The sequence below is a fragment of the Cinclus cinclus genome, chromosome 9, assembly GCF_963662255.1.
Source record: "Cinclus cinclus chromosome 9, bCinCin1.1, whole genome shotgun sequence".
In the NCBI taxonomy this organism is placed as follows: Eukaryota; Metazoa; Chordata; class Aves; order Passeriformes; family Cinclidae; genus Cinclus; species Cinclus cinclus.
In genome coordinates this window covers 18,128,246-18,154,545 of record NC_085054.1, presented here as the reverse complement: position 1 = coordinate 18,154,545, position 26,300 = coordinate 18,128,246, and the positions used below count along the sequence as shown (strand labels likewise).

At 46.8% G+C, this 26,300-nt stretch overlaps 1 protein-coding gene across 1 annotated transcript; it reads left to right on the top strand.

The window, feature by feature from the left end:
- The first annotated feature begins 8,287 nt into the window (after positions 1-8,287).
- On the top strand, positions 8,288-20,235 carry LOC134047092 (uncharacterized). Its single transcript, XM_062498017.1, has 7 exons — positions 8,288-8,790; positions 8,830-9,744; positions 15,405-15,579; positions 16,302-16,506; positions 16,924-17,546; positions 18,478-18,623; positions 19,440-20,235. The coding sequence occupies exons 1-7, from the start codon at positions 8,288-8,290 to the stop codon at positions 20,233-20,235; spliced, it is 3,363 nt and encodes a 1,120-aa protein (XP_062354001.1).
- Positions 20,236-26,300: the final 6,065 nt, after the last annotated feature.

The following is a 26,300-nucleotide window of genomic DNA, read 5'->3' as shown; positions in this document are numbered from 1 at the left end:
CACATTGGAACCATTTTCTACAATTAGTGCTGATGTTGTGTCTATGCAGAGTGAGAATTTGAAGAAGTGGAGCTGCCAGGTTATAAAGTGAGCTGACATATGGCTTTATAATTCCCAGATCTCACAGGGAGATGGATAGGTTTTCCTGGCTCAGGTTTGCCTCTGAGAACTGCTTATGTCTTTGCCAGGTATGGAGCAAGTCATAGCCTGTGCTCAGATCATGTCTGTTCCATGTAAGGCCAGTAGTGTATGTGTATGCCAGGACCAAGGTGGGTGGTGGGCAAAATCTGCTCTGCCTGACCCAAAGGCCTGGGAATGCTTGGTTCATTGTGTCAACACAGGTCAGGGGAAACCACCTGGGTTCTGCACATCAGCTAACTCAAGCCTGACTATTGTATCTGCTTGGTTGTAACCCTGTGGACTCCTTCTCCAGCTGTAAGAGGGGAGCAGAGTGGCTCACAGTGTTACAGATGAGGACATCATCAGTCAATCAGATGTACCCTGCAGGTTCATAGGTGCTGGGAATGATGTGTCTCACAAGGGGACTTCATTGCAAATGGAACTTGCTTCCTCCTGAGAGGGAGTCATCCAAAGGAGCTTTGTGGTTGACCAGTGTGTTGAGTCACTGAAAGCTTGGCAGATGGTGGGTGCTGCCATCTCTTGGGATGCTTCACAGCTGATGATGACAAGCAACTCCAGCTGGGAAGCATGATAGGGGTGTCACACTGGTGTCTTCAGGAGCATTTGTCACAGAATCAACCTACTCAGCCTGCCTTTGCTGCAAGACGAATGTTAATCCTCTGAAGCAAGAGATTGAGTGGTGCATTGGTGAGACAAAAGGAGGTATCCTTTCCCAAAGCAGGGAATCAAGAGGGAACAGAGGTCACCTTGCAAATATGCTACCTGAAATTAGTGTACTGGAATGCCTGTGCTTCTGGGTAGACTGGAAGCATCATCTCATCACAGCCTTTTTGAAGGAGGAACAGAAGGGGAAAACCATGCTGGGACACAAGAAGAAGATTCTCAGACTAAGAGAGCAGCCACAAAAATTATTTGAAGGAACTGCTGCCAAGTGCACAGGTGTGTGGAGCAGTAGGGCTTCTCAGGTGAAACCTTTTATGCCAATAAAAATAGTTTGCAAACAGCTTTAAAATGCCACAGAAAAGGAGCCAAGAGTGCTTAAGTGAGTTGATAAAATTTTGAGAGTAACTTTTCCACTGCCTTGAGACTATTTTAGAGCCAACCTGATCCAAAGAGATACTCACATGAAGTTACGGTGATTCCTACACTCTCCCTGTTGGAACTGATCTGATCCATAGTGGGATGTTCATAGGGGGATCAACAGATACTGTTTACAGACTCTTCTCTGACACATCTGGCTGGTACAGTTGTGCTGCTCTGACCAGCCAGCCCTGACAGTGGCCAAGACCAGTTTTTCTGGACAAGTTGTTAACAAAAAGTTGTTGTGTTGTGTTGAATGCAGTGGGATGGAGAAAGACTTGGAGAAGCAGGGAAACAATCCCAAAAAATGATTAGGATAAGAGATATGAGAGGAGGAAAATGGCTGGACAACATCACTCAGTGAAGCAAGCAGCTCATAACACAGCAGAATTTAATGCCATTGCCCATGCTCTCAGCAACCTCTTGACCCTAGGCTGTACTGTGTATTCAGGGGTTCCCCATGCCAAGCTGTCTCTGAGACACTGTGATTCTTGCTTATGCTTAAGGTTAGAACACAGGGACTATAAATCAGTGAGCAGACTATAAAGGTTATTGTTTTCCCTTTATTACCTGGTTTTGTAATCAATCTGGCAGTTGTTCCTCTTGTTAGCAATCCTGATTTATGCTATGCAGAGGACAATGAAACCAGTGATAATACTGTAAACTCAGGGAAAATTATGGTTAGCTTTTTACCCTAGGAAGGAGAAAGAAACCCAGGAAATTGTACTGGCTTAGAGAACTACTGTGGCTGTACCTCTCCTGCTGCAGTTAACAGACACTATATAAGCTGCATACCTGTTTCAGCTGCTACAACAGACAAAAAGCCCCCAAGAAATTTAACTACAGTCACCTTATTTTCATCAACCAGTTTCTGCAGCACAGCACTGGTTAAGAGAACAGCTAAGAAAGCAAATACAGCCAAGGCACCTTCCTTTTTCTTGTTAACCTCTAATATGAAAAAAAATCTGGCATTCTTTCCTTCAAGACTGCTGGTGTTCTGTTAAGCAGCTGAAGTGATGTGCATGACGTGGCAGTAAGCAGATCATGCTGTGACCATGAGGTTTGCTCTATCAGATAGCACAAAACTCACTGCAGTAAAATAGCTTGTTAAATTCCTTTGTATAGCTCTTTGAAATGTGCTGTTCACATCCCTCTAGTTGGCTGGATCTCTGAAATAAAAGAGAGATTGTAGTCCAGAATAAACCAACCTCTGTTCAGTGCTGCAATTTGCAAAACCTAATGCAGAGACATTAGAATAAAACCTGAAGGTTAGTGTAATCTCTTATTTCAAGATGGAGTAAGGATCTGCAGGAAGCAGGAAGTTGGTTTCTGAGGCCATGACTTGGAAGCTCATTTGCTTGTGATTGAAATGCTGTAAATGTGAAAAGTTGTGGAGGGAGCAGAGCCCTCCGCAAGGCCTCCCTGGCAAGCTATTGCCTAGATAAGAATTGCTTAGTCATCGTGACTGGGCTAAGAGACCCTTTTTCCACCTCGGGACCCCATTTTATCTCCTTGTAAAACTATTGGTCTTATTTTCTCAGCCCTAAATAATTGTGCATTCTGTCAAGCCATACCTTCCCTATAAAAACCCCTGCTCTGCCCAGTTCAGTGGAATGAAGCTGTCATCCTTCACAGAAGCTGCCAATAAAGGATTCTGTGGAACTTCCACACAGCTCTTCCCATCTCTTGTCCCTGAGTCAGCCAGGGTACCTTGAGAGCTGAGCGGAAATCACTAAGAGCTGAAATCACTAAAAGAGCTGATCACCTGAAGCCCAGGCTTTTCTGGGATCGGTACCCTGTGGCTGAGCCTGCCTGGGACCCCTGGACAGGCTGTTCCTTGTTACACCTCACTACCAGGGATGTCTGTGGCAGCCAGGGTCAGACTGACCCCCGGTACCAGCCGCAACAGAAGGTGGAAAGTGTGCCAGTCTCACTTGATGTCTGATCAAGCAGGAGATGCCAGACAATAGCAAGCTGCTCTCCACTATTTCATGGAACAAATGTCCATGTTTGTTAAGTCTATATAGTAAATCTTGCTGCAGTGAACTCTGCAAAGCAGTACCAGTAAACCTACTCAGCCCTGCCAGATTTGGTGGCCTCTTTTCCTGAGACCTTGTGAGGCTCTGTGATCCCTTGTCCTGATATTCCTGGAGTCCTTGAACGTGTCTGGTCTCCATAGTGTTTTTCATCAGCAATGAGCTACTTATCCTGTGCCTGCCTGCTTCATCCTCCTTACACTTCGTCTTGTGCTTTGCTGGGAAGGTCAGCCAGGCAGAACGGTTCTGATGTGTTTGGGAAGAAATAATTTATCCTCCAAGCTTTAATCCTTCAGAAGTAAGTTCTTGGGGGGGATTTTACAGGAAAATTAAGGTTAGTGGCAAGTTTCCAAGCAAGCACTTATCAGAGTAGTGAAGAAGTTGATTAAAGAGAATCACATGGTAGAAAATCAGCTGAGCACACATTGCCCTTAGTCTTATGCTCACTTAAGGCATGAAGCTCATAACCACTACAAGCTTTTCAGTCCCTGAGCCAGGGAACAGGCAAATGTATCACAGATAATATGATTGAGGAGCAATGATGTGCTACAGCAGGAGCCAACACTAAACTCTGCTTTGCTATTTAGCTTGGAGTAAGTGACCACAGGCCTGAAGGACTGCTGTTCTAGAATAAAGCCTGGGCTTTGGGCAAATGTGAACAGGACTGCCTGGAAGTACCCAGTTGGGTAAATGAAGAAGTGTGGCATCAATCCACAGTGCTCACACACATTTGGGGAGTGACAAAGAATGGGCAAGTCGGTGCTTGGTCTAACTGGAGGAGAGCAGAGGATGCATTAGGGCTGCTGTGTACCTTTAGGAGAGGGCAAATTAGGACCTGGAGTTGGGTCACCATGTAAAAAATCAGCATTTTCTTCCTTCCTTCCATTGCCTTATGCTACACTGACCTTTCCTAGTCAATACCTGAGATCACTTGCTGTAGCTATAGCATGTACTTACAGCTCTGAGGTGGTGGGAGGACAAACTTTCAAGCTGCTGTGATTCCCAGTGCTTCTTTGTTGGTGACCATATATGACTGCAGCTAAATACTCTGTATGTACCGTGGGCCTGCAAGTATGTGCTCAAAGGTCATCTCTAGCTTATCAGCCAGAAGCATATTAACTTGTTTTGGGCTTTTTTCTGTCACCATCTTGTGCTCTCCTCCTGCAGCCTGCCTACAACAGGCTTGTGGCCATGTTACTTGAGAGCTGAGTGTTTAGGCACGTTTTATATCATGGGGTGTCAATGACCTGATAAATGCAGGCATCTGAGCTGAAACTATAGTGCAGTTGCTGTGTGACATGGAGCACAAGAACAGGGGAAGGAGGAACGCTCAGTGTTTCCTGCTTACAAGCCGGGGACAAATTACCTGGTGTTTTAGAGACCACTGCTTTTCTCTGCTCCAAGCATCCCTGAGCAGTAGGAGAAGGAGGCTGTGCCTCTGCCAGTCCCCTGTCCAGGTCATGACTCGGGCAGCAGCTGCTTGGGTGCTCAGTGAAATTAAGCTTAGCTGCCTGACATGCTGTGCACAGCCCTCAGGGTAGTGACATGGGGGAATAGGCAAAATCACAAGAGTTCAGCTGGAAAGAGATGTTCCAAGTGTGGAGTGACAGGGAAGAAAGGTGCTGCTGCCTGAACTGGCTGATATAAGATCTCCACTGCTTCCCTGCAGGTGTTTGGGGGAACAGAACTCGCTGATTTCTGAGGCTCCCTCTCACTCCAGCCAGGGCACCAGACCCCCTTGCACACCCACCTGTGAGCTACATCCACGTGCACCTTTGCTCTGAGCTCTTCTGGAAGGATCAGTGGGACTTCCTGTGTCAGAAGTGTTTAAACGAAAAAAATCGCTGTTCAGAGAAAGAAAATTCACCCCCGATGGGTGACAAATATCCAAACAAATTATTTGGAAACAAAATTCCTGTATTTCTCACTTACTCCAGTAAATTTTGGCTCTTGCCTACATGTCAGCAAACTTTGCACAGCCTCCTCTGGAATGTCTCTGTCCCCTGCTGTCTCGCAGCCAGCTCTGGTTGTTCTCTGTCTTCTCTGGCTCCTCTGCTCTGCAAACCTGCCTCTGGCTCCCACTCTCTGTCCCTCACTGTGCCTGTCCCACTGTGCCCCCTTCCTGCTCCTTCCTTGAAAGTGACTTGCTGTCTCATGCACATTTTCTGGAAAATCCTGCCCTGACAAAGCAGCAGCAGGTCCCTGCTGCCTGGCAGTGCTTGAGAGCACTAGCACCTTCCATGGCTGCTGGGGGAATGGGCTGGTGCTGGTCTGCAGTGCAGAGGGGTACCCTCTCTTGCTGGAGGGTTTGAGTCATTCCCCTGAGAAATGGAGGGGTGTAAACGCCCCTGCATGGCCTGTGCTGTGCACTTGAGCAGGCAGGGACAGAGTGGCCCCTGACTTCCCATGCCTGGCATCACTGTAGCTGACCTGCAGCCCATAGAGGGATCAGCTCTGTGAGACCTGACAGTGAACTTCCACCTGAAGAGAATCATGGGGGCAAAAATCAATTGTCTTCTCAGTGCTGCTTTGTGAATGCAGCACCTACAGACAGATCCCACCCTGTTGTTTCTGTGCCTCTGCTTCTTTGCTTTTCTCCTGACTGCTTCTGCCCTTGCCTGTGCACTTTTTTCTCTGGCCTCCTTGCTGTCATATGTGCACATGCAGAGCCTGCCAAGCCAGTGTCCAGTGCAGAATCCTGCCTCACATGGGCCTTGCTTTGTCTTCAGCCCTTACTCTGTGTAACTCTCTGCCTTGGCATGGGCAGCTTTATTCTCTGCAGCAAGGGCTGTTTTCTCTTTCTTCTTGTTCTGAAAGCTAGTGCCAAAAGTACATGGCAGCTTTTAGTCCTGTGGCTGTGACCTGATCACAGACCAACTTGACAGGGCATGGCATCCTTTATTAACAGCACTTCCTCACAGGAGCTCTTTGGCACTAACAGGAGCAATGCTCTCTGCTCAGTGACTGGCTTTCACATCGTGTAATTCTCTCTTTCTTGACAGATTATATTAAAACCTATGAGCACAGAAAGTCCTGATCTTCACGTTTCTCTGCTGTCACCTGTGGGCTCCTCCAGAGCTGTGAAGAAGGGGGAACTCCAGCCCCACCATGAGAAGACCGGGTGAGAAGTGCCTGTGACATCCTGGGGAACAGCCGCACTTTGAGAGCTAGTTTTAATTTTTATTTTTAGCAGTTATGAAGAATGGGAATTATGTTCTTCATTCAGTGGTGAATCACAGAAGCAGTTCTACTTTCCCTCTCTGGGATGAGATTAGACATAATTTCATTAATGCGGGGAAAATATGCTAATTTGAGCACTTTAAGCAAGGGATGAATCAAGCTCATAGTGTGTTAACGAGATTGTCTTCCAGGCAATACAGTACCTCAGACTTCCCCTCAAATAGATGTCTGTTGGTGCATCACATGCCTGTGGTGTCTTAGCCTTCAGGGAGTAACAAATCTCTTCATTCCCCTCCTGATCAAGGTGGTTATGCTGCCCGACTAGTTGGCCTCGTGTGGGGAATACAGCTGCACTACAGACCAAACAGTCTGGGATGTAACTGGTTCTGCCTTGTTTTATCAAGACCTCTTCTTGTGTGTTCAACCTGTTTGGTTCTTGCCTGTCTTATTATTAAAGATTTGTGCCTCACCATCACACCTCTATCTTGCCCTTACAAATCTCAGGCTAACCCCATATCCCCTGCCCAATCTTACTCTCCTTTACATATGGCACTCACTCATTCTGTTTGCCTCTGATTGCTAAGGAAGGGAGTGGACTAGGCTGTAGTCTGGTGTCTTGTGTGACTGCTGGCAAGCCCATGAGGCCTAAATCCCTAAAAGAAATCTAGAGTCTCTCCATTCAGTGTAAGGAAGCTACATCCACTTCCAGGAAGGACTTAGCTACTTAGCCTTTGTCTTGCTGGCCCAAACTGGAGTTTAAGAATTTAATTCTCTACTCTGAACATGTGATTTAGTTGCTTAAGTTCCCTGGGCCTTACGGTGCTAAACACAGCTCATAGGAGGAACCTTGAAAAGCACAGCTTTCTCTGTTGGAGCCCCCACTGAGCTGTCATTTGAGCCTGTGGCTAAGGAGTCAGGAGGGTGCATTTGTGAAAGTCTGTAAGGTACCTTTGTCTCTGCACTGGAAAGGCCTTGGCAATGCTTAGCTACCATATGCAGTCAATAAACCATATGTATCTTTCTCATGAAGAGGGTATCAGAGCAATAAGGGGCTGCAATGTGACTATAAGGCACAAAACCAGCACCTGTCAGCCTTCTTCTTCCTCCTTGCTACTTGAGTCTTCAAGGAGACCCCAGTTATGTCATCCTTTCTCGGCCCCAGCATCCCCCTTAACTCATACACTCTTGTCTGCACCCCATTTGAGGGAAAGAACCTCACTATCTCTTGTAAACCTGCTGTCTCCTTAGTGCTGCTGTGTGAGTAAGCTGAGCCTGCAGAAAGCACTTCTGAGCATTTGTCCCTAGAGTTGAGCAATGTTATTGTGAGGGATTTGCTGAGGGTAGGTAGGATAAACTTCTCCAAATTCAGACAGGAAGTGTAAGGCCACTGATGGCTTGGCTGGACAGGAAAAAGTTTCCCTGCCCCAAGCCCCACGGTTCATCGCCCAGTTGCACTGCTCTGCTCCTGCACAAGCTGTTGGTGTTGGATTCTGCATACCCTGGAAGCAGACCCGCTGCTGCATCCTGCCAGTCATCACCAGGCTGCTTCAGTAACTCATCTTTCCTTCCATTCACAGGTCTTCTACGCATGGCGACTCCACCCATGTGAGAGCTCTCTTATGTGAGTGCCCAGTAGCACACTTTGCTGTCTGTGGGCTGTGGACATTCACTGGCATCTAAGTGACACCCCTCCTCTCCCCCTAGACGCCACTGTCCTAGAGCCTCCATGTGCATTTGCTATGACATACATCAGTGTTGATGAGAGACAGGAACACTGCCGGGTGATCTCGAGCTGCCAAAATAACCAGCTCTGTGCACAACATGGCTTAAAGGATTTTTCAGTTAGCAGCATGCATCCACTAAAGAACCTAGACACTGATATTTTTTCTGGGGACTTCCACACTCTTGCCTGCCACACAGGCAAGGCACCTTTGGCCAGTCCTGTGGAAAACCGGATGTATCGGAGTGTGGAAAACCTACACTGGGCAGCAGTTGCTGACTGTGGGCTGTATTCTCACTGCCGGAGCCTGGATAACGAGATCATCTTTCGCTATAGAGGCACCAGTCAGTGGACAGAAGGATGTGTGGATGTGGCCCCAGTACAGAGCACATCAGACTTTCTGAGGAACCTTTCTCTCCGTGCTAAACAGACATCTCGATCTGCACAAAATGTGCTCTTTCCTCCCTTTGCCAAAGTGCCTCAGTGGCTCTTCCCTTCCACAGATGAAAGAGCCCTACACAGGGATGCCAGGAAAGAGCTGAAGGAGAAGCTGAGGCTGCACAGCAGTAAGGTGGCAGAGCCCTGCAAGCCAGTGCTCCCACAGGTGGCCCTGCCTGAACTGATGGCCCAGGAGTGCTTTGAGTGCCAGGTGTGCCGACAGTGCAAGAACAGCTGTGCTGTGAAGTGCTGCACGGTTCTGGTGGAACACACTGCTCTCAGACACAACCTTACAGCAGGGCAGGGACTGTGTTTTGCACACAGGATCATCAGTCCAGAAGACATCAAGCAGGAGGCTCAGAGGAGGCTTCAGCTCCGAAGGCAGAATAGCTCTCCCAGTTTGCCCCTTCAGCATGCTGGGGAAAGCTGTGAGATGAGCAAATCCAGAACAGCAGAGACCGTAGAACTGTACAGTGGGGAAACAGATGGCAAAGTCACATTGGGACAGAGCAAGAAAGGCTGCTGCAAAGGGAGACTCTACATACCCACCTTTGAGGAGTTCAAGCAAATGAAAAGTAAGGAGAGAAATTCATCTGACAGCAGCAGTGGGCCGGCAGATTGCTTGAAAAAGGGTCTGCCTGCAAACAAGACACTGGAGAAAGAAAACAGTAAGAATGTCTGTCCCGAAGCTTTAGAGACCAAAGCTGTGGATGAACCTGCTATCACAGGAGAGGAGGATGATGATGTATTTCATGAAAACCGCATCTCTGCTGGCTTTTCCCAAAACCCAGCCACATGGGATGGTTTCAAGATGAGCAGTCCTGAAGTGAAGGACAGAACCTTCCAGGCCTCCATCCCAGATGCATCACCAGTCCCTATTTGCTCCAGTCCTATTCCACGATCACCTCTACAGGCAGGAGCAATACATTGTGCTGGACAGGAGATCTTCAGTGATGAGCAGCAGAAAGGAGAGACAAGGCAATTAAATGATGTCCTCCACCTTACAGGGCAGTCGCTGGCTTCTGAAGCCCAGTCCTCTTGCTGTTCATCGCTGCTGTTAGAAGCCACAGACTTATCCAGCTATGGAGCTAAGCTACAAAAAATGAAGGATGAATTCATAGGTTCAGCCTTGGAACTTATTAAGAAAAGGTAACATGCTCTGTGGGGTCACCTGAAAGCAGTTCCCTTTTTAATGATCTGGTCTTTCTCCTCATATGTACATTAAATTCCTGTAGCATAAATGTGCTGTTGGCAGAGCCTTTCATCTTGGAGTCTCTGATAGCCACATGGATGTGTCTTTAAAGCTGTTCAGCTTAAATTCCACCTTGCAGAGGATCAAAAAGCATTTTCATCTAGACTTTGCCTTTTTGTGCACCTTAATCCTGTAAAGACAACAGCCATTAGTAGTTCTGACAACCAGTTTCCCACCCATTTTATTTCTGTATTAAGTTGCCAAAATGTCTTTTTTTTTTTTTCTCCATCTGTTAAAAGTAGAAGACAGCCAAAGGATATGAAGTACTGATATGATCCCTTTGAAGAAAGATGTAGAGTCTGTCCTACCACTGCAGGACATGAATTTAGATAGCGTGACATGCAGTAGCAAGTGCTTTCACTTGCTGCCTGAATGTAGTGAACAGGCACACAAGGTTAAGATGGCTGCTATGAGTCTTTAACCCCCTCTTGGAGACCTGCACAGGCAGTGAGTGGAAGTACTTGTAAATACTGTCCTTCTGCCACATCTGTGTAGGCAGCTAGAGAAAATACTTCTGTAAAGCCTCCCTCCTTCTCCATCCAGGGCTTTTCCCCTTCTCTGGGGAAGATGTTCACAATGACTGCTTTCTCTATTCTGGTTTTGGACACAGCAGTCCTGTTACCTCCCTCCTGCCAAAAATTGGTGTCCCTTTCTATGCTGGGTGGCACAGTAGGAATCAGCAAAGTTTTAGAAGCTAAAAATTTGGAGAAGTTATCACTGTCTTACCATGCTGATGGGGAAAGGAGGTGTAATTTGGTGGAGTGGTTTGTTTCCATGCACTTTGCGTTCATGGTCGGATTTGCCAAGAATTGCGTTAGACTTGGTTCCTGGCTGCTTCTGCAATCCACAGATGGGTGTGTGAAATGCCAGGGCATCAACCTTGTATGCTGTCCTTTTATTTCTGGAATGCATAGACTGAGACTGGACCCTGGTTTTAGAGGAGATAATAGTGACTTCTGCGCAGGAATGAGAGTCGTCTAAAGAGCTTAAGTGGGGCTGAAGCCAGAGTGACAGCAGAAATACTGCAACTTTATAATCCAAAGGGAAGTAGATGGTGTCAGAGCTCTCGGTGCTTCCCTCAGCTGTCCAGCCTGGCCTTTGTGCTTTTCTTCTAGAGTATGAAAACCCAGTGAAGAGGTAGATGAGAAAGTTATGGGATGCAATCATTTTAATGGATTAGGCTTATTTTTTCACATTTATTTTTGTCATAAATGTGAAATGAAATACACAGAATGGTGCAAGCCGTAAGGGTGTTAAAAACAGCTGTCTCTTTTCAGATAAGTGATTTTAATCAATGGTATCTGGAGCCCAAGCTGCATGCAGAGCAAAGTACAGGAAATAAGGAGTGCATATGATCTTCCTTCCCACTACTCTCCCAGCCTCCAAACACTTCCTGCCCAGGGCCTTTATGTGTGGTTTCTGTGCTTTTAATACCCGCACTGGTTTTTGTTTCTGTGAATGTGTTCAGTCTCCCTAGTTGGATTTGTTAAAATCTATGAAGCAATTTTTATTAACACCAAAATGACAGTTTGTCTAAAAATGTGAATGACAATGGTACCAGTATTAAAGAGATAATTTTATATGTGAAGGAGCTACCCTGGCCTTATTTTCCAGAGTAATAACAATTAATAGTAATTGTTATTGTCAAAGCACTGGTTATTGGGGAACTCTGGTTTTCTTTGTTTAGAAATTTATCATTTTTCCATCATTTTCACCTGAGACTGTAATGCCCCTGAATATTCACTACTCTAGCTGATTTTCACTGCAGAGGTGGGAGATTTTTGCCTGCATTTTGGGTGCTAAATTATGATCGCTGGCATCCAGGCACCATTCTTTCTAAATCCCAGATGAAATTAGCTGAAAGCTGGGAATTTGGTCCCATTTCCACAGATACTCAGCTCATCAAGCCTCTGATAGAGATGTTGTGATGGAGCATCACAGAGTAAAATAGCTAAAATTCTCTTTCTAGTGCGTCTGTGTAAGTGTCAGTTTTACAAAGCAGTTTTGTCTGTAAGTTAGCAGTCTCCATAGTAATTAATTCTTAATTACTTAAGATTTATTGAATTGACTTAATATTTTGTCAGTGAAGATTTGACTGTCAGTCCCATAATTATGGTGGCTTTAGCCACCTTATGGGTGACTGGATATCCTTAGCTTAGGCTGTAGTCCTGTAGTAGTCCTGACTGGAAGGGGTGTTGCTATCTGGGTGGAAATCCTGTAAGCTTTTCAGTATGTAGTTCACTTTCTGAAATTGCTTAAGTGGGGAATTGTTCAGGATAAGGACATGCAAACACCTTAGGTTTGTGTCTATGAAATGAAGGACATAGTGACAACAGAAGGCTGCACAGTTTAGCCAAGGATATGACTGAGAAAGAAGGCTTCCTGAAAAGAGTAATGGGCTGTATGTGGGGTGACCATAGGGTAGTGGGTACAATACCAACTTCCCCTAGCAGAGGACTCCAAGTCAGGAAGGCAGGTTACAGCAGGGACGGCATGCATAAAAATGTTTCCATTAGTCAGAAAGAGTCAGGAACATGTGTAAAGGGCTGAGGACTGCTGGCTTGGACAATAATAAAACCATGAAGATGCCCATAGAGACAGTGAAGGAAAGCAGGTGCATTTCCAGCTGCAAACCATCCCCAGTACCTCCACTTCCATGAGGTTCAGAGTTGATGGCCAGAGGTTTAAAAACACATTCAGAAAGAACCGGTCCTCCCTATGTTGGCCCAAGTGTGTCACCTGGGGAGAACAGGAAAAACTGACACCACCTCAAGGAGCAAACTCCTGTCCCAATAAGTGATTTAATCCAACAGAAGAAAAGATGCTGGAGCCTGTCCTTCTGCCCCCCTCTGTGAGGGCAGAGTGGACTTGACTTGCTTGAGCAGGCAGTGGTGTGAACAGTTGGCATTACAGATCTCTGCCAGGAGAAGGGGACTAGAGAAAAGGCAATATCCTGTTTTCTTGGCAATGTCCCCTCTTCCTCCTAAGCCATAGGCAAAAGCTAAAGGAGCAGCCCTAAGATGTGGTTCCACAAAACTGCTTGTATCCTCCCTGTTTTGCCCACATCCACTCTTACCTGGCAGTGTGTGGAGCAGCACTTGCCCCAAGACCACATGGCCAGTACTTCAAGCAGGAGGGATCTAATCATAACAAACAAAGCAGTCAAACCAGGGATGAAGAAATCTCCTTTCACACAATGTGTGCTCTGAATCATTGCCTTTCTTATCTCCAGCTGACCAGCCATGGTGTGGGTTGAATTTCTCAATCTTCAGCCATGTTTCCCTAGCTCAGCTCTCTGGGCAGTATTGGCTCTTATTCCCATTGCAGATCACATCTGGAGATTTTTTTAAATATCCCTTTTGGGCTGTGGAAACCACAGTAAGTGGTGGCATCTGGTCTGTAGACCCTATCAGCAGAGAGCTGCTGTCATCTTCACTTAGAGGAGCAGCAATAATGGAGTGTTTCCCATATTTAAGTGGATGATCTTGAAGCACTGTGAAAATGACAAATGAAAGCTCAGCATCTCTCTTGAGAGTATACTCTGTATAGTGCTAGATGGTGTGATCAAGAAGATAATATTCCAGTTATGAGGTCTGTACTAACCTTAGATGCGTCTCATTGTCTCTCTGTGCCCCTGTGTGGTCCCTTTTCTGTGTTTTTTAACCAGGAGCTGTTTGAGCAGGAGCAGCTTTTGGAAAGGGTGGTTTTCAGCAGTGGCACATCCTCTTCAAAGAGTTTTCTTGCTTCTTAACCTGTGCCTTCCCTCCCATGGGTTTGCCCAGCTAATCTGTTCATACTTTACACAACTCAATGAAACATGGATGAAATTTTCTGTCTGAGAATACATAAGGGAGGGGTTTTAAACCCCTATAATTTCAAGACTGATTTTAGATCATAGCCACACAGACAGTTACACACACTTAAGGAGTGATACCCCAAGCATGGTTGGGGACAGGAGGGAGGAAGGAGACAGGAGCCTCACATACCAGACCAGGCTAGGCCAGTACCATTGTGGAACTGCAGCCTTGCTGTGTGCCTGTGCTGCTCTTACTGCTGTCTTGTAAGTGCTACAGACTGCTCTGTGCCAGCAGTGATGTTGTTATCCCCTTTCTACAGGCTAGGGAGTAGAGATCTGGAGGGGGACAGCAAAAAGATACAGCAAAAAATGCCAGGAGCCTGCTGTTGGCACTGTTGCCGTTGCCATGGCTAAACTCTTTTTAACTGGTTATGTCAGCAGGGACCTGGAAACATAAATGGAGGAAGATGAAAAAGCATCAGCTGGAGAGATGGAAACCAACTTTTCTGGCTTGACAACAGAGCCAGTTAGTGTTTTGGGAGATTGGTTCCCCCTTCAGTGATTTTGCTATTTGGCTGATGATTTGTTACTGGAGCCAACTGTCATTCACTGCAAGGAGAATGCCCATCTGTCTCATGTGTTTGCTTGTAGTTGACACTGTTGGAATTGCACATTAGCAGTGTGACCTACCAGCATAAGTTCACAAGTGAAGCCTTTAAGAAGAAGCAGATTTTTCTCATAGGAGTTTTTTGTTAAGTATAAAATACATGCAGAATCTAAAATATGTTCCAGACACTGGCTTCCTGTATATACAAGCATCCATATACAGTCCTCACAACCTTTCTTTTCAAAGGAATCCAAGTCCATAAAAATTAAGTAAACCCAAAAGAAAAAAAATAATAATATTCTTCCCAACAGGCTTCATTATGCATGGAAATAAGATGTCTTAGAGACCCTGTTAAAAAAATGTATCACAAATAGTATCACAAACAACAGCCTGTCAACTACTTTGTCAAGTCAGTGGTTTTGCACCAGACTGTGTCTGTCTGGAGAGTGATGCTGTCTGCAGAGGGGGGAGTGTGGGGTTGGACAGGCTGCCTGTATCAGCCAGGCCAGGCCCATGTTAGCACTGGACAGCCACGCATGAGGGCATCCCAGAACTGCCAAGTGAGAGCAACAGACACTGCCACACTTTTCTAGTCTCAAGTGCACCAAAAGGCCTGATCCTGGGTTCACTGAAAGCAGTATCTTTCCAGTGACTACAGTGGGCTTGGGATCATATGACAGGAAAAACAGAGGGAATACTCCTTTAATCCTCTTATCTCTTCAAAGTATTACGGTTTATAGCAGGTGATTTTCTTCCAGTTGAGCAATATGATTTCTGTGTTGGCAGCATCTCCTTAAATAGCAGCAAATACGGATGTGGCCTACTTAGAAAGGAGTGTTTCTGGTCCCTATGGAGCACCTCATGTTTTATGGACACAAAAATGCCCTGTGAACAGCCAAGACTTGATAACCCAGACTGATGTTGGCATGAGTGCAGTTACCTAATTTGCACTGTCTTAACTGAGCAGTGCTTAGAGCCCCTGAAACACAAGCACAGCCATCCATGCTGACCAGTCATGATCCCTGCCTGCACTTCCCCTGGACTGTTGCAGATCTTTGTTTGAACCTGGGCTTGCTGCTCAGTCTCATCTCTGTCAGGAACAGCAGGAGAACTGCATCCATGATGTTCAATGGAGTCTGCTTCTTCCCTTGCAGCTGCAATGCTGAGAGTGCTGCCAAATCCCCCTCCAAGGGGCGGTGTGATCTGAAGGAAGCTGATCTCCCACCTCTGGAGGACAGCCAGCAGCCCACAGCGATGTCTATGGCAACAGAGACCTGGGAGGACAAGCCAAGCAATGAGACTTCCAGTGACCTTCCACCTGCAGGGAACGTAAGGGAGAGGAATTCCCCTCTCATATGTGTGTTTAGGATTTTTTCCTTGTTAGAAGCTCTGAAGGATCCTTTCATTGTAGGAACTGGGCAGGCTGGGAGCTGCCAATCTGGTACCAACTCCCATGAGTGATTAAACTCTGTTAGAAGCATTAGAAGCTTTTTTATTACACTCAGTAAAACAGGAGTGGGTTTTTTGCCCCTGCCTTTGTGCCACTGCATTTTGTGCAGGGAGTTCAGCAATAAGGCCTTTGCAGATTCCAGTGTATCTGGGGGTTCAGACAGATTCCCTCCTAGTGCTCCCTTGAGCAAGCTGCTGGTGAAGGTGGGGCACAGAGGCTGGACTTCCTGACCCTGCAGTGCTGAAACCTTCACAGAGCAGCTGCAGGTGAGCTCAGGTCCTTGAGCACAGACCCATAGCCAGGGCTGTGCTGTTGACTTCTTCATAGTTATTTGACAGGCGTGATCCAACCACCTCAGAGCCGCCATACTCAGAGCTATACAACAGCAAAGGGAGAGGGGTCCTTGTTAGGGCTGAGCAAGACAGAGGGACTCAGGGGGACAGATTTCTTAATCATCATGTAGCAGAGCTACATTTGCAATCCCATTGCTTGCTGGTGAGTTTCCTTTTCTCTCCTTTGGCAACTGAAGTCCAGTGTCTGCAAAACCAGGTGCTGCTTTGACCTCAACCTTGTTCCAAACCCTTTCTTTCCTTTCTTGCAGACCCCCAGTCCTGCCTGTCGCCGATCCAGCTCCGACATTGTCCATGAGAGCACGGATGGTGCCAAGGCCCAGAGGGAGTGCCGGCTGCGGCCGCACTTCAGTGACCCGATGCCAACAGACTCGGTGAAGAGGAAGCAGCTGGAGCTGAAGATCGCGGCTGCAGCGCGGCAGCACGCACAGAAGCGCCGGCAGGAGCGAGACTATGGTACACACCCTGTGCTCTCGGGGGCTCCTGGGCCAGATGCTGGGCCCTGCTGTGATGCTGTAAATATGGAGTAACTCTACAAACTAGGGGAGGGAAGCATCCTGGGTTGTAACCAGGTGTGCAGGAAATCAGGATCTACTCTGCTCTGTCTTTGACTGGTAGATGGCAGGGGAAGAGGCAGCCCAAATGAGTTCACAAGTGCGGACAGTGCAGACATGACAGATCCCAGACTTCATCTGGGAGCTGTTTACTTCTGACTCCCACCAGTCTCAGCAGCAAAACAGGGTGGGGAGGCAGATCACAGCCCTGCTTCACCAGAACCAGCCTGTCCCCTCAGGGTTTCTGCCATTCATGGCTGTGCCTTGGGTGAGCTCCATACAGCTGGTAGTGCCTGTAATGATTTCTGTCTGTTCTCAGGTCCAGTGGTAGCAAAAGCCAACCTTGGCCATGGTGGCAGTTTTGATGAGACCCGACGCACACCAAAGGGCTCCCTCCGCTCCAGACATCATTGGAGCAATGTCAGCAGTCTGAGCACGGACAGCGGGATTGTTGGTGTGAATGATGCCCGGGATGACCTGGATCCCATTGAGGCCACCCGGACCAAATCAGTGGATGTGGAGAGGGCAGATAGTGGCATTGGCCAGATGCCAGCTAGGAAGTGGAGGAACAGGGCATCTGAAACGCTGAGCTCCCTGCAGGCCTGGGAAGCCCATCGTCCTTGCACTGACTGTGGAGAAAGGGACCTCCCCGTGGAGACAGATGTTCAGAACTGCAACCAGAGGCGGGCTGATCTCTGCGAGAAGTGTCGGAAGCGCAGGACAGAGCGCAAAGAGTCTGTTCTGGAATTTGTCAACACAGAGGCCAGCTATGGAGAGGACCTGCGCATCATCAAAGAGGAGTTCTACCTCCCCATGCAGGCAGCTGGACTGCTGAGCCAGGAGCAGCTCCAGGGCATCTTCAGCAACATCCAGGAGCTCATTGACCTCAATGAGAATTTCCTGGAGATACTTCAAGAAGAGATTGATCAGGCATTTGATCAGGTATGATGCTGCCTCTGCCCTCTAAAGAGGCTGGACCGGGCAGACTGGAATTGTGTTTGTAAAAGGGTGGCAGCATAGGTGCAGCAAAGGAACAAGAGGCAGGACGTCTGAGTTATGGTCAGCTATCAGCTATCTAGTCCCTTGCTCTCTCAGCTATTCTGATTTTGGTAGCTCTGTGCCAGGTCACAGGTGTTGGACTCACTGTACTGTGCTGATGCCACTGACATCAGCAGTCTTGCTCATTTATCCCATTAATAGACCATTAACAGGTCTTGATGGTCCCATTATCAAAGTTAGCTTTAGGCCAGTTGGCCTGGATGCTGGTAAGAACATGACCATGGGAGCACAGAGCTCAGCTTGCTCTGTCTCTCAGGCTGTGCTCTTGCAGCCCTGAGCTGGCTGGCTTTGTGCTGGCCTGGTTGTGTTTGCCTTGGTTTGCAGTTTACTGCAGCTTGGCTCTAAGCTGTCTGTGGGGCCAGGCAGTGCAGGCTGCTCCCTGCTCTACAGCTATGTATGGCTGCTTCTATTGATGCACCCTGCCTTGCACAAGGAGCTTTCCTGCCCTACCAGCAGGTTGGTCAGAGGGCAGAGAAAGAGAAATAAGACAGTGGGGTCACAATATACCCTCTTGACTAAGAGGCTCACTCTGGTCTTCAAGCCCTTGCTCTGATGAGCTGGCTGAGCCCACAGGAGGAGGGCAGACAGCTCTTTTGCATGTGGAAGAGCAAGCAATTAGACCAGCTTTCCTTCCCCTCCCCAGGCACTGATTCCCCCCAGACCTGCAAGAACTGCCTTACTACCAGGAAGGGTGAGCCCAGCTCCACCTTTTGTCTGGTGCTCAGCAGATCCTGCAGCAGTTCATGCTGGTAGGACTGAAGGCAGGCCCATGGCTGTGCTTCTCTTGAGCTAACTGAGCAGGGCTTTATTGCAGGGGGATGATGACCTGATGACCGTGTGCATTGGAGAAATATTCCTGGAATTCGTAAACATGCTGCCAGCTTTTCAGACATACTGTCTTCAGCAGTCCTCCTCTGTGAATATGCTCAATGCTCTGGAGAAGGAGAAGGAGTTGCTCAGGTGAGAAAGGGGATGAGCATATTCCTCCAGGCTTTGGGGACAGAAAGGCAGTGGGCTGAGGGTGAAGCCTTTGCCAGCTCATCTAGATCAAAGTTTGATGCTAATGTTCTTCAGTTATCGCTGCTCCCTCTTGGGGTGAGGACAGCCATTTATTCTCAAAAAATATTCAGTCCTTGGTCTCCTCTGAGGCAACCGGTTGGTCCCCAGCTGTACTCTGTTTTGTGCTAGCAGTATCTGCCCAGTGACCACTGTGCTGAACTGTCACCAAATAATATTCAGCTGAGATCAGCTCTCAGTCCTTGTGCTGGAACCCAGGTTGGGTTTCCACTGCAGAAAGCCACTTTGTGGCACACGTGACTTGAATTTCGTTCCCATTCCTAGCATTGGTCTATTGGGCAATGTCAGGAGAGTAATTTCTCTTTCCACTGCTCAGCCAAATTCTTGTTTAATGTGCTTTGTAATCTAATGAAAGGCATTACAAGTTAATGCAATCTGAAATAAACTGATGTATCTGCCTCATGTTTACGTCAGTGTGTACTAGAGAAAGATCACACCCTTGCTATTTTTATGATGTAATGGAAGACTGTTAGGATGTTATGTGTAAGTGTCACAGGCACCTCATCAGGATTCTGCAGCTGAGCACAGCTGCAGAAATGGTTGTTAGTCTTTAATAAGACCGAATTCACAAGTTGCTAAAAATGGGGGGGCTGCAGTCCCCAGCAGCTGTCAGCACCACACTATTCATTTGCATTTGGGATTGCAGCATCTGCTGGCAGAACAACCACCGTTTCATCCTGTCTTCTTAAATCCCTGCAGAATATTCCTTGATGTCTCCCAGAATGACAACACAGCACTGCGGCGGATGAACTTGAGGTCCTTCCTGATGGCCCCTTTGCAAAGGGTCACCAAGTACCCCCTGCTGCTCAGCAGAATCATCAAGGCCACCACCGAGTACCACCCAGACCACGGCAGCCTGCGGGAGGCCAAGAGCCGCATCGAGTCCCACCTGGAGCACATCAACATGAAAACCAAGCAGGAGGGGAACACATGGACCCTCCGATCCTTTCGCCAGGACAGCAAGAAGAAGAGAGAAGTCATCAACATCGAGATGAGAGAAACTGCCCTCAAAACTGTCGGTTGGCTGCGGGAGGAAACGCGGTTTGTGATGGAGGGGTCTCTGCAGCTGGCCCAGCCCCCTGATGGTCAGTGGGTGAAGAAAGGCAGCAAAACCCTGAAGTTCCAGAATATGCAGGTCCTCCTCCTGGTGAACATGAAGCGTGTGTCCGAGTCCAGCCTGGAATCAGCTGAGCCAGGCCCTGTGAAAGATGCAGTGCTGGTACTCATCAGGGACAAAAATAATGGGAAGTTCCATTTGCTCAGGGAGCCCTTGAGGCTGAGTAATTGCATCGTCTCCACTGATCCTGACTGCGACGACACCTTTGAACTGATTGAGATCAGGCGGGAGGCGTTTGTGTTCCGGGACAGCGACCGGGCACGGACTCACCATTGGTTCAGACAGATCAGGCGCTACTCCAGGGAGCTGGGCTCCTGGAAGAAGCGGCGGAACGCGCTGCCCAACATCATGATCAGCACTCCTCACACCAGGCCCTGAGTCCTGCACGGGCAGGCTTGGCTTGACCAGTGCTACATGCAAAGACCATAGGGAGCCCCAGTGGCCTGAACTTCCATGGACAACAACAGGGAGGAGCCTGGCCCCCAAAGACTCTTGCCAGCACTGGAAGCAAACACCACAGCCTGGTGCTGGTCTCCAACCTCTGGACTCACAATAGTTTGTGGCTCATGTACATACAGAGCTGGGCTCCCCTCGAGGAGACCACCGAAACATAATGATTTAACTTGTTGATGTTGCACTGCAGGAGAATGATATATGATGCTTGCCATTGCATGGATTGTGTTGAAAGCCAGTCTTGACAATGAAAGAGGTTTCCTCTATTGACTACATATTTCATCAGCATTAAGTAAAGTCCAGGAACTCAGCAAAATTAGGTGCAGTATTATGCAACAGAGGATGAAAGCTGGAAAAAATTATGTTTTCCACAACTACTCCTAAGGACTATGTTTCATTATTCACCTCTGTATATTCAGTGAAAACACTTGTTTAAAAAGAAAGGCCTTTCATCTTTAATCCAAATTAAGTAGGTATCAATTTGCTCAGATTCAGCTGCATGCACACAGCAAAAAAAAAGAAAAAAAAAAGAAAAAAAAAGAGTAAACACATAAACCCCACATATGTGTGTGTAGAACCTGTGGAAGAGCAGCACACCCCCAGTCAGAGTCTGTTGTTTATCTGACTTAGGGACTGGAACATAATGCTGCATCTGAAATATCTCAGAAATATGTGTAAATACAGCTCTGCTACCACTGATAGTGAATTTAAGAGTTTGCAATTATTTAAATGATGTAATCTAGTGTATTTCAAAATTCAATTGAAAGGAACAATTTACATTATACTGTAGAGTAACATAAAATGTTTTAATAATTATGTTTCAATTACTTTAGGTGGGTATTTTTTAATATTTATATTCTGGAGTATGTATTTCACTTAATATGGGTGGCATTCAGATGAGCAACATGCCTACGTCTGCTCTGTGGAGCCCCTGAACAGAATTGAGGGCTACTCCAAATGAGACTGGGTGAATGGTACAAACCTGTTACTCAAATTCTCACTAAATAACAACAGACTGGCACTTTCTGCTCTGGAGCCAAAACTGAGGCCACAAATAACTGCCTCATAAGGCCCAGACTCTCTCAGTTGCTCAGCAGGGAAATAGCTCGAAGCTGAACAATGGTAAAAAGGCAAACAGGGTTTAACCTTTCCAGCCTGACAGCAACACTGACCGCTGCTTTGCAAAATGTCACGCTGTGACTTACACAGCAAAGGCCAGATTTCAGCCTGGAGGCTAAATTAAAAGAGCCTAAATTTTGGTCCATGGATCTGGGAGGACAGCCTGTAAATGTTCTTTCAGGCCCACAGGGTAAAGACAAAGCCAATCAATATTATTCACTACTAACAAAATATTTTTGTTACAGGCATTTATTTCACAGGAGGATTCACACAAGCACATTTATGTATTTCTCCAGAGATCAACCAGTATCAAAGGTCACCAGCGAAGGCAGACAGAAGCCATCTTCACAAAGGTAGCTCTAGTTTTGTAAAGTCACCACTGACCCAGCATCTGAGCAAGCCTCAAACTGTGCCCAGTGCTTTGTCCTCTGGCCACAGCTGCCAGGGTTTGTTGCACTGCCCTGGGCACTGTGGCAGACACCACTGACATGTGCCTACTGGCTGTATTTTCTCTTGTTCTGAACCATCCAGCACTTCAGTGCTTCATCTTGTCCTTGGGGAAATGGGAAGGTGTGCATCTTCTGGAGAGGACATGAGTGTGGCCACACAGAGCCGAGCTCTGTAGTGAGTAATAGCTGTCAAAGTGATTGTCAGGGCAGCAGCCTGGCTCCCTCAGGTGAGCTGGAATTCCCTCCAGCTCTTTCTAATCACTAGGCAATAAACTGTTCCCCCAAAATATGCAATGAACAGCCAGTGAAGAGCACAATGCATTGCTTTTAGTTTGCCATTTGTTTTTCACAGAGACAGATGCCTGAGCAGAGCAGCTGCTGGAGGAATATTTCTCTTATGCTGTCATGACAGATCTTATCTATGAGCCTTCAAGCCCCATTCACCTCACATGCAAAAAGCAACAGCTTGCACCTTTGTCTTCTCTCCCAAAACCACAATGGCACAGCCACCTTCTCTTCATTTCTCTGAGGCACCTCTGACAAGAGAAGGCATAATACAGTTAACAGCCCTAATTTTTCCAAACAGTGAGTGGCTTTCACAGCCACACAAAGCTGCTGCTTGCTGGAAAGTTTTCAATTACTTTCCAGCACAGTGATTTTCTCCACATCAATTCATGCTCAAAACCACCAGTGGACCATTTGTACAGTCATATCTTTAAATCAAGATACCTTCAGCCAGCCTGGCTGTTCAAAAAGGTTAGGGAACAATAATGTACGTAAAAGGTCTGATATTTAGTATAAATCTTATGTTTGGCTGATTGTTCAGTTTGTCAGATTCAGGGTTTTTCTAGGTATCACAGGAAGCACCTGCCTGCCAGGCTCCTGTAATCATGGCTTATTTCCTCTGAACCAAACTCTCCCCAGAAGGTCTATGAATAATCACCGGGTATTGAGTTATGAGCAGGATGTGTACTTGCTGCAGTAGCCGTGTTCTAAGAAACCTGTAGCCAAGGAACCCTAAGTACAAGCCCTTTAATCTGGGAGAGCTATGGGAAGCAACAGTGGGATTGCAGAACCTGTCAGAGTAGACAGAGGTGGTGCTTCCAACACACACTCCTTTTATGTACCTGATGTGCAGCTGCTTGCCTGCCTGTAAATTACAGGTGTTGAAGGGGGGCACAAGCAGGGAACATTCCCTGTGGCCCTGCTGTGGTGTGAGGTGAGGCAGCACAGGAAGGGCAAGAGTGTCAGTACACTGACAAGGCAGTAGATTTCCATAATCTTCAGGCACCCTTCTGAACTAGATGATCCCTCTCCTGGGAAGTTCCAGGTCTTTCAGTATCACATGTACACATCTTACTTGGCAGCCATAGAGATTAGTCGTGCTGTATTTTTCCATTTCTGATTAGCAAACTGACAAAATGCTATTATAACCCAGGGTACTTGGAACAGGGTTGTCTGCAAGCCAAGAAAGCAATTATTTGTTCCAAGCTAGCCATCCTAGGTCTCTGTAATATTTTTATGGTTTTCATTGTCATGACTGACAGTACTAAGATTACTTTTCAAGACTCCTTCCCACCGAACTTAGGTAGTACAAACAGAACTTTCTATAAGTACCCCTAGTCAGGGGAAAAATGAGAAAGTTTGTTACTCCCTTGATTTATCAGAACTCATAAATGACTTTTAAAAAGAATTTAGTATAAGCCTTACTGGTCATTTACAGGGAAAACAACAAAAGACAGTCTTTATTTTTAGAGTCCATGTAATTTTGAGCTCTGAAGGCAGACACACAAGATGACAAAACACTGGATTAAGAGCCCTCTATGAACTCAGGTCCCAAGGAAAGAAGGAATAGCTCATTTATGAGTCACGAGGGTGGGTAGGAAAGCCTGAAGAAAACACATGGAGATGAAAAGCAAATACTTCAGAGGGCAGACACTTCTGCTTTAGTGAATAGAGATCCTCTCCTTTATGGTGTCCTTGTATTTTCCTGGTTATCCTTAACAGAAGTGCAGATGGCAAAGGGGTGTTCAGTGTGGGTCTCCACTATTTGATCAAGAACACATTTGAGTGGGAGAGCCAGCTTTGGGGTTGCAGCAAGCAGCTGTCATTGGAGACTGAGATTGACCTTGGCATCCCCCAAATCCTGAAAAAAGCTGAGATCATCTCAGATCTCCTGACTTCACTGCATGTGAATTTATAATGCAGCAGAAGTCCCAGAAATATTTTTTTTTCCCAGCACGAGGTTCTGGAGAATATTGCACTGTCTTGCTTGTCCCTGACATGTTCAAAGGGAAACAAGTTTAAATCTTCTAGCACCATGTCAAAGATCCCTTCAGAGTTCATGGATGCGGCAGCTGTAGTAACTCTCATTTTGTGATGTCTCCTCTCTGGCTTGAAACTGGAAAAGCCTGGAACTGAAAGCAACAGGGGAAACTCCTTCCAGAGTTCAGATAAATATTCAAAGCTCTCACTGTCATCGAGTGACCTATCACTACAGTGGAGTATGAAGGAGCAAAATGGCTTACTGATCAGGAGGATGAAGGAATTGCCCTATTTCTCACATGCTGCTGCAGAGGAGCAGTCTATCCAGACATAGGTACAAGCAATGAAGAAAAAAGGAAGTTTTTACAGTGACATTGTACAGTCAAAAAACTCCAGGCAAACCCCAAGGGCACTGGTTAGAAAAGAATACACCTCCCCTGGGAAACTGAAGGTGATCCGCTAAGGGAATCCCTTCTACAACATGATGGAAGGTTGAGTGATAGGAACAGAGTTCCTGTTCTTCAGCAGAGATGGAATAACACTTTGGGGCAATCAGAACACAGGCATCCTCCATCACTGGTCTCTGCCCAGGCTTCCCTGGGAGCAGTTACACAGCTGGAAAGAGTTGGAAAGATAGCATTAGGTTCTAGATCCATTAGCAAGGATTAACATAATAATTTGCAACTTTCCAGCTCAAATCCTGCCCCAGTGTGATCTCCACCAGTGCAGGCTTTGCATCCCTGAGAAATTATCTCAACTGCAATTGTGAAGATCCAGTCTGCAAACAGCCCTCTCAGGGAAGGTTCTCTGTGTGGAATCAGGCAAAGGATTTGTTTGCAGTCGAGGCCCAGGTGGTCTGAACCCTTCCGTCCTGGGGACTGGAACTTCCCTTGCTGTGGCAGAGTCATATCCCTGGGAAGATTTCCAGGGGAGCAGAGCACCTTGCAGAGCTCAGACTCTTACATTTTCCCCAGGTTAGGTGTTTGTACACCCAGAGTATGAATGTGCAGGTGAACAAGCACTCAGACAAGGAGTGTTATTCCTCCTTTCAAGAAGGGGCTGGTTTTTGAACAGCCATGTTCTCCTTGGGCAGGACAAGCCTCCAGTACTGAATAGCCAATGCAAACCAGAAGTGCCAGTATGTAGTCACAATAGTCAGGCAGTGAAGTGTGCAAGGAGATAGCCATCTTACCTAACTCCTGCCTCACCCACAACACACAGATAGGAGATACAAAACAGATGGGAGTCTTCCTTTTGAAGTCCAAACACTCATTTCATGACACTCCATGAATTCAGCAGGGAAGAAACTCTTTAACAGCTCCCTGCATTCTTTAGTAGAGCTGCACCCCTACGTCCAGTGCAGCTCTCTTTAATAGTGCTGCATCCAGTGACTACCTAAACAAGAGAAGATGGACTGCACATGTGTGATAGGTCAGGATACACACACAGATCCCCAGCATGTAATGACCTTGCTGACCAAAAAACCTGGGTGAGGCTCTGTAGCTCAGTCACTTTGCAGTGAAATGAAGGCAAATTATTTATTCAGAGAAAATCCTTGGCAGTCCTCTCAAAATGGGAAGCAGTTAAATTGCTGCAAGAAAAATCAAACTATTTACCACACAGTGTAACAGAATACTGAAAGGTGGCTCCACAGGGAGAGGAAAAAGCTTCTGTCCAACACACTGGCACAGCATGGAGGGGGGGACTGTGTGATGCACCAGGTCAGGAGCAAACCCTGCTGAAAAAGAAAGTTTGTTTCAGCTACATCAGTTCCTTGATCCAGCTCACTGCACAAAGATGTTTGCTGGAACCAGGAAAGGACAGCCTGGAGGTGGTAATGTCCTCTAACAAGTGCCAGTTAAAAAAGGTGGCTGGGCTGCCTGCAATTAATCAATTCCAGCAGGCAGAGCCTAGTTCAAGAGCCAGCCCCAAGGTCTATTGTGCATCCTGCTCACCCCCACTTCCTGAACTGTTTCAGGTCAGCACTTTCATTGATCTGCTGGGCTTCAGCAGGCAGGGCTATAAATAGCGAGCCATTAATCAACTATTTAAGTACCCTTTTTACTGAAATAAAGAAAACACACAGAAATAACATCAAGATGGGAAAAATACAAACAAGTTAGTGACTACAAAGATGATCCAAGACAGCACTCCCAG

Excerpts from the sequence above, each read along its gene's own strand:
- LOC134047092 (XM_062498017.1), top strand. The coding sequence starts at position 8,288 with ATGCATCCACTAAAGAACCTAGACACTGATATTTTTTCTGGGGACTTC. Across the intron at positions 15,580-16,301 it reads ACCTTCCACCTGCAGGGAAC|ACCCCCAGTCCTGCCTGTCG; the intron begins GTAAGGGAGAGG and ends CCTTTCTTGCAG. Across the intron at positions 18,624-19,439 it reads AAGGAGAAGGAGTTGCTCAG|AATATTCCTTGATGTCTCCC; the intron begins GTGAGAAAGGGG and ends AAATCCCTGCAG.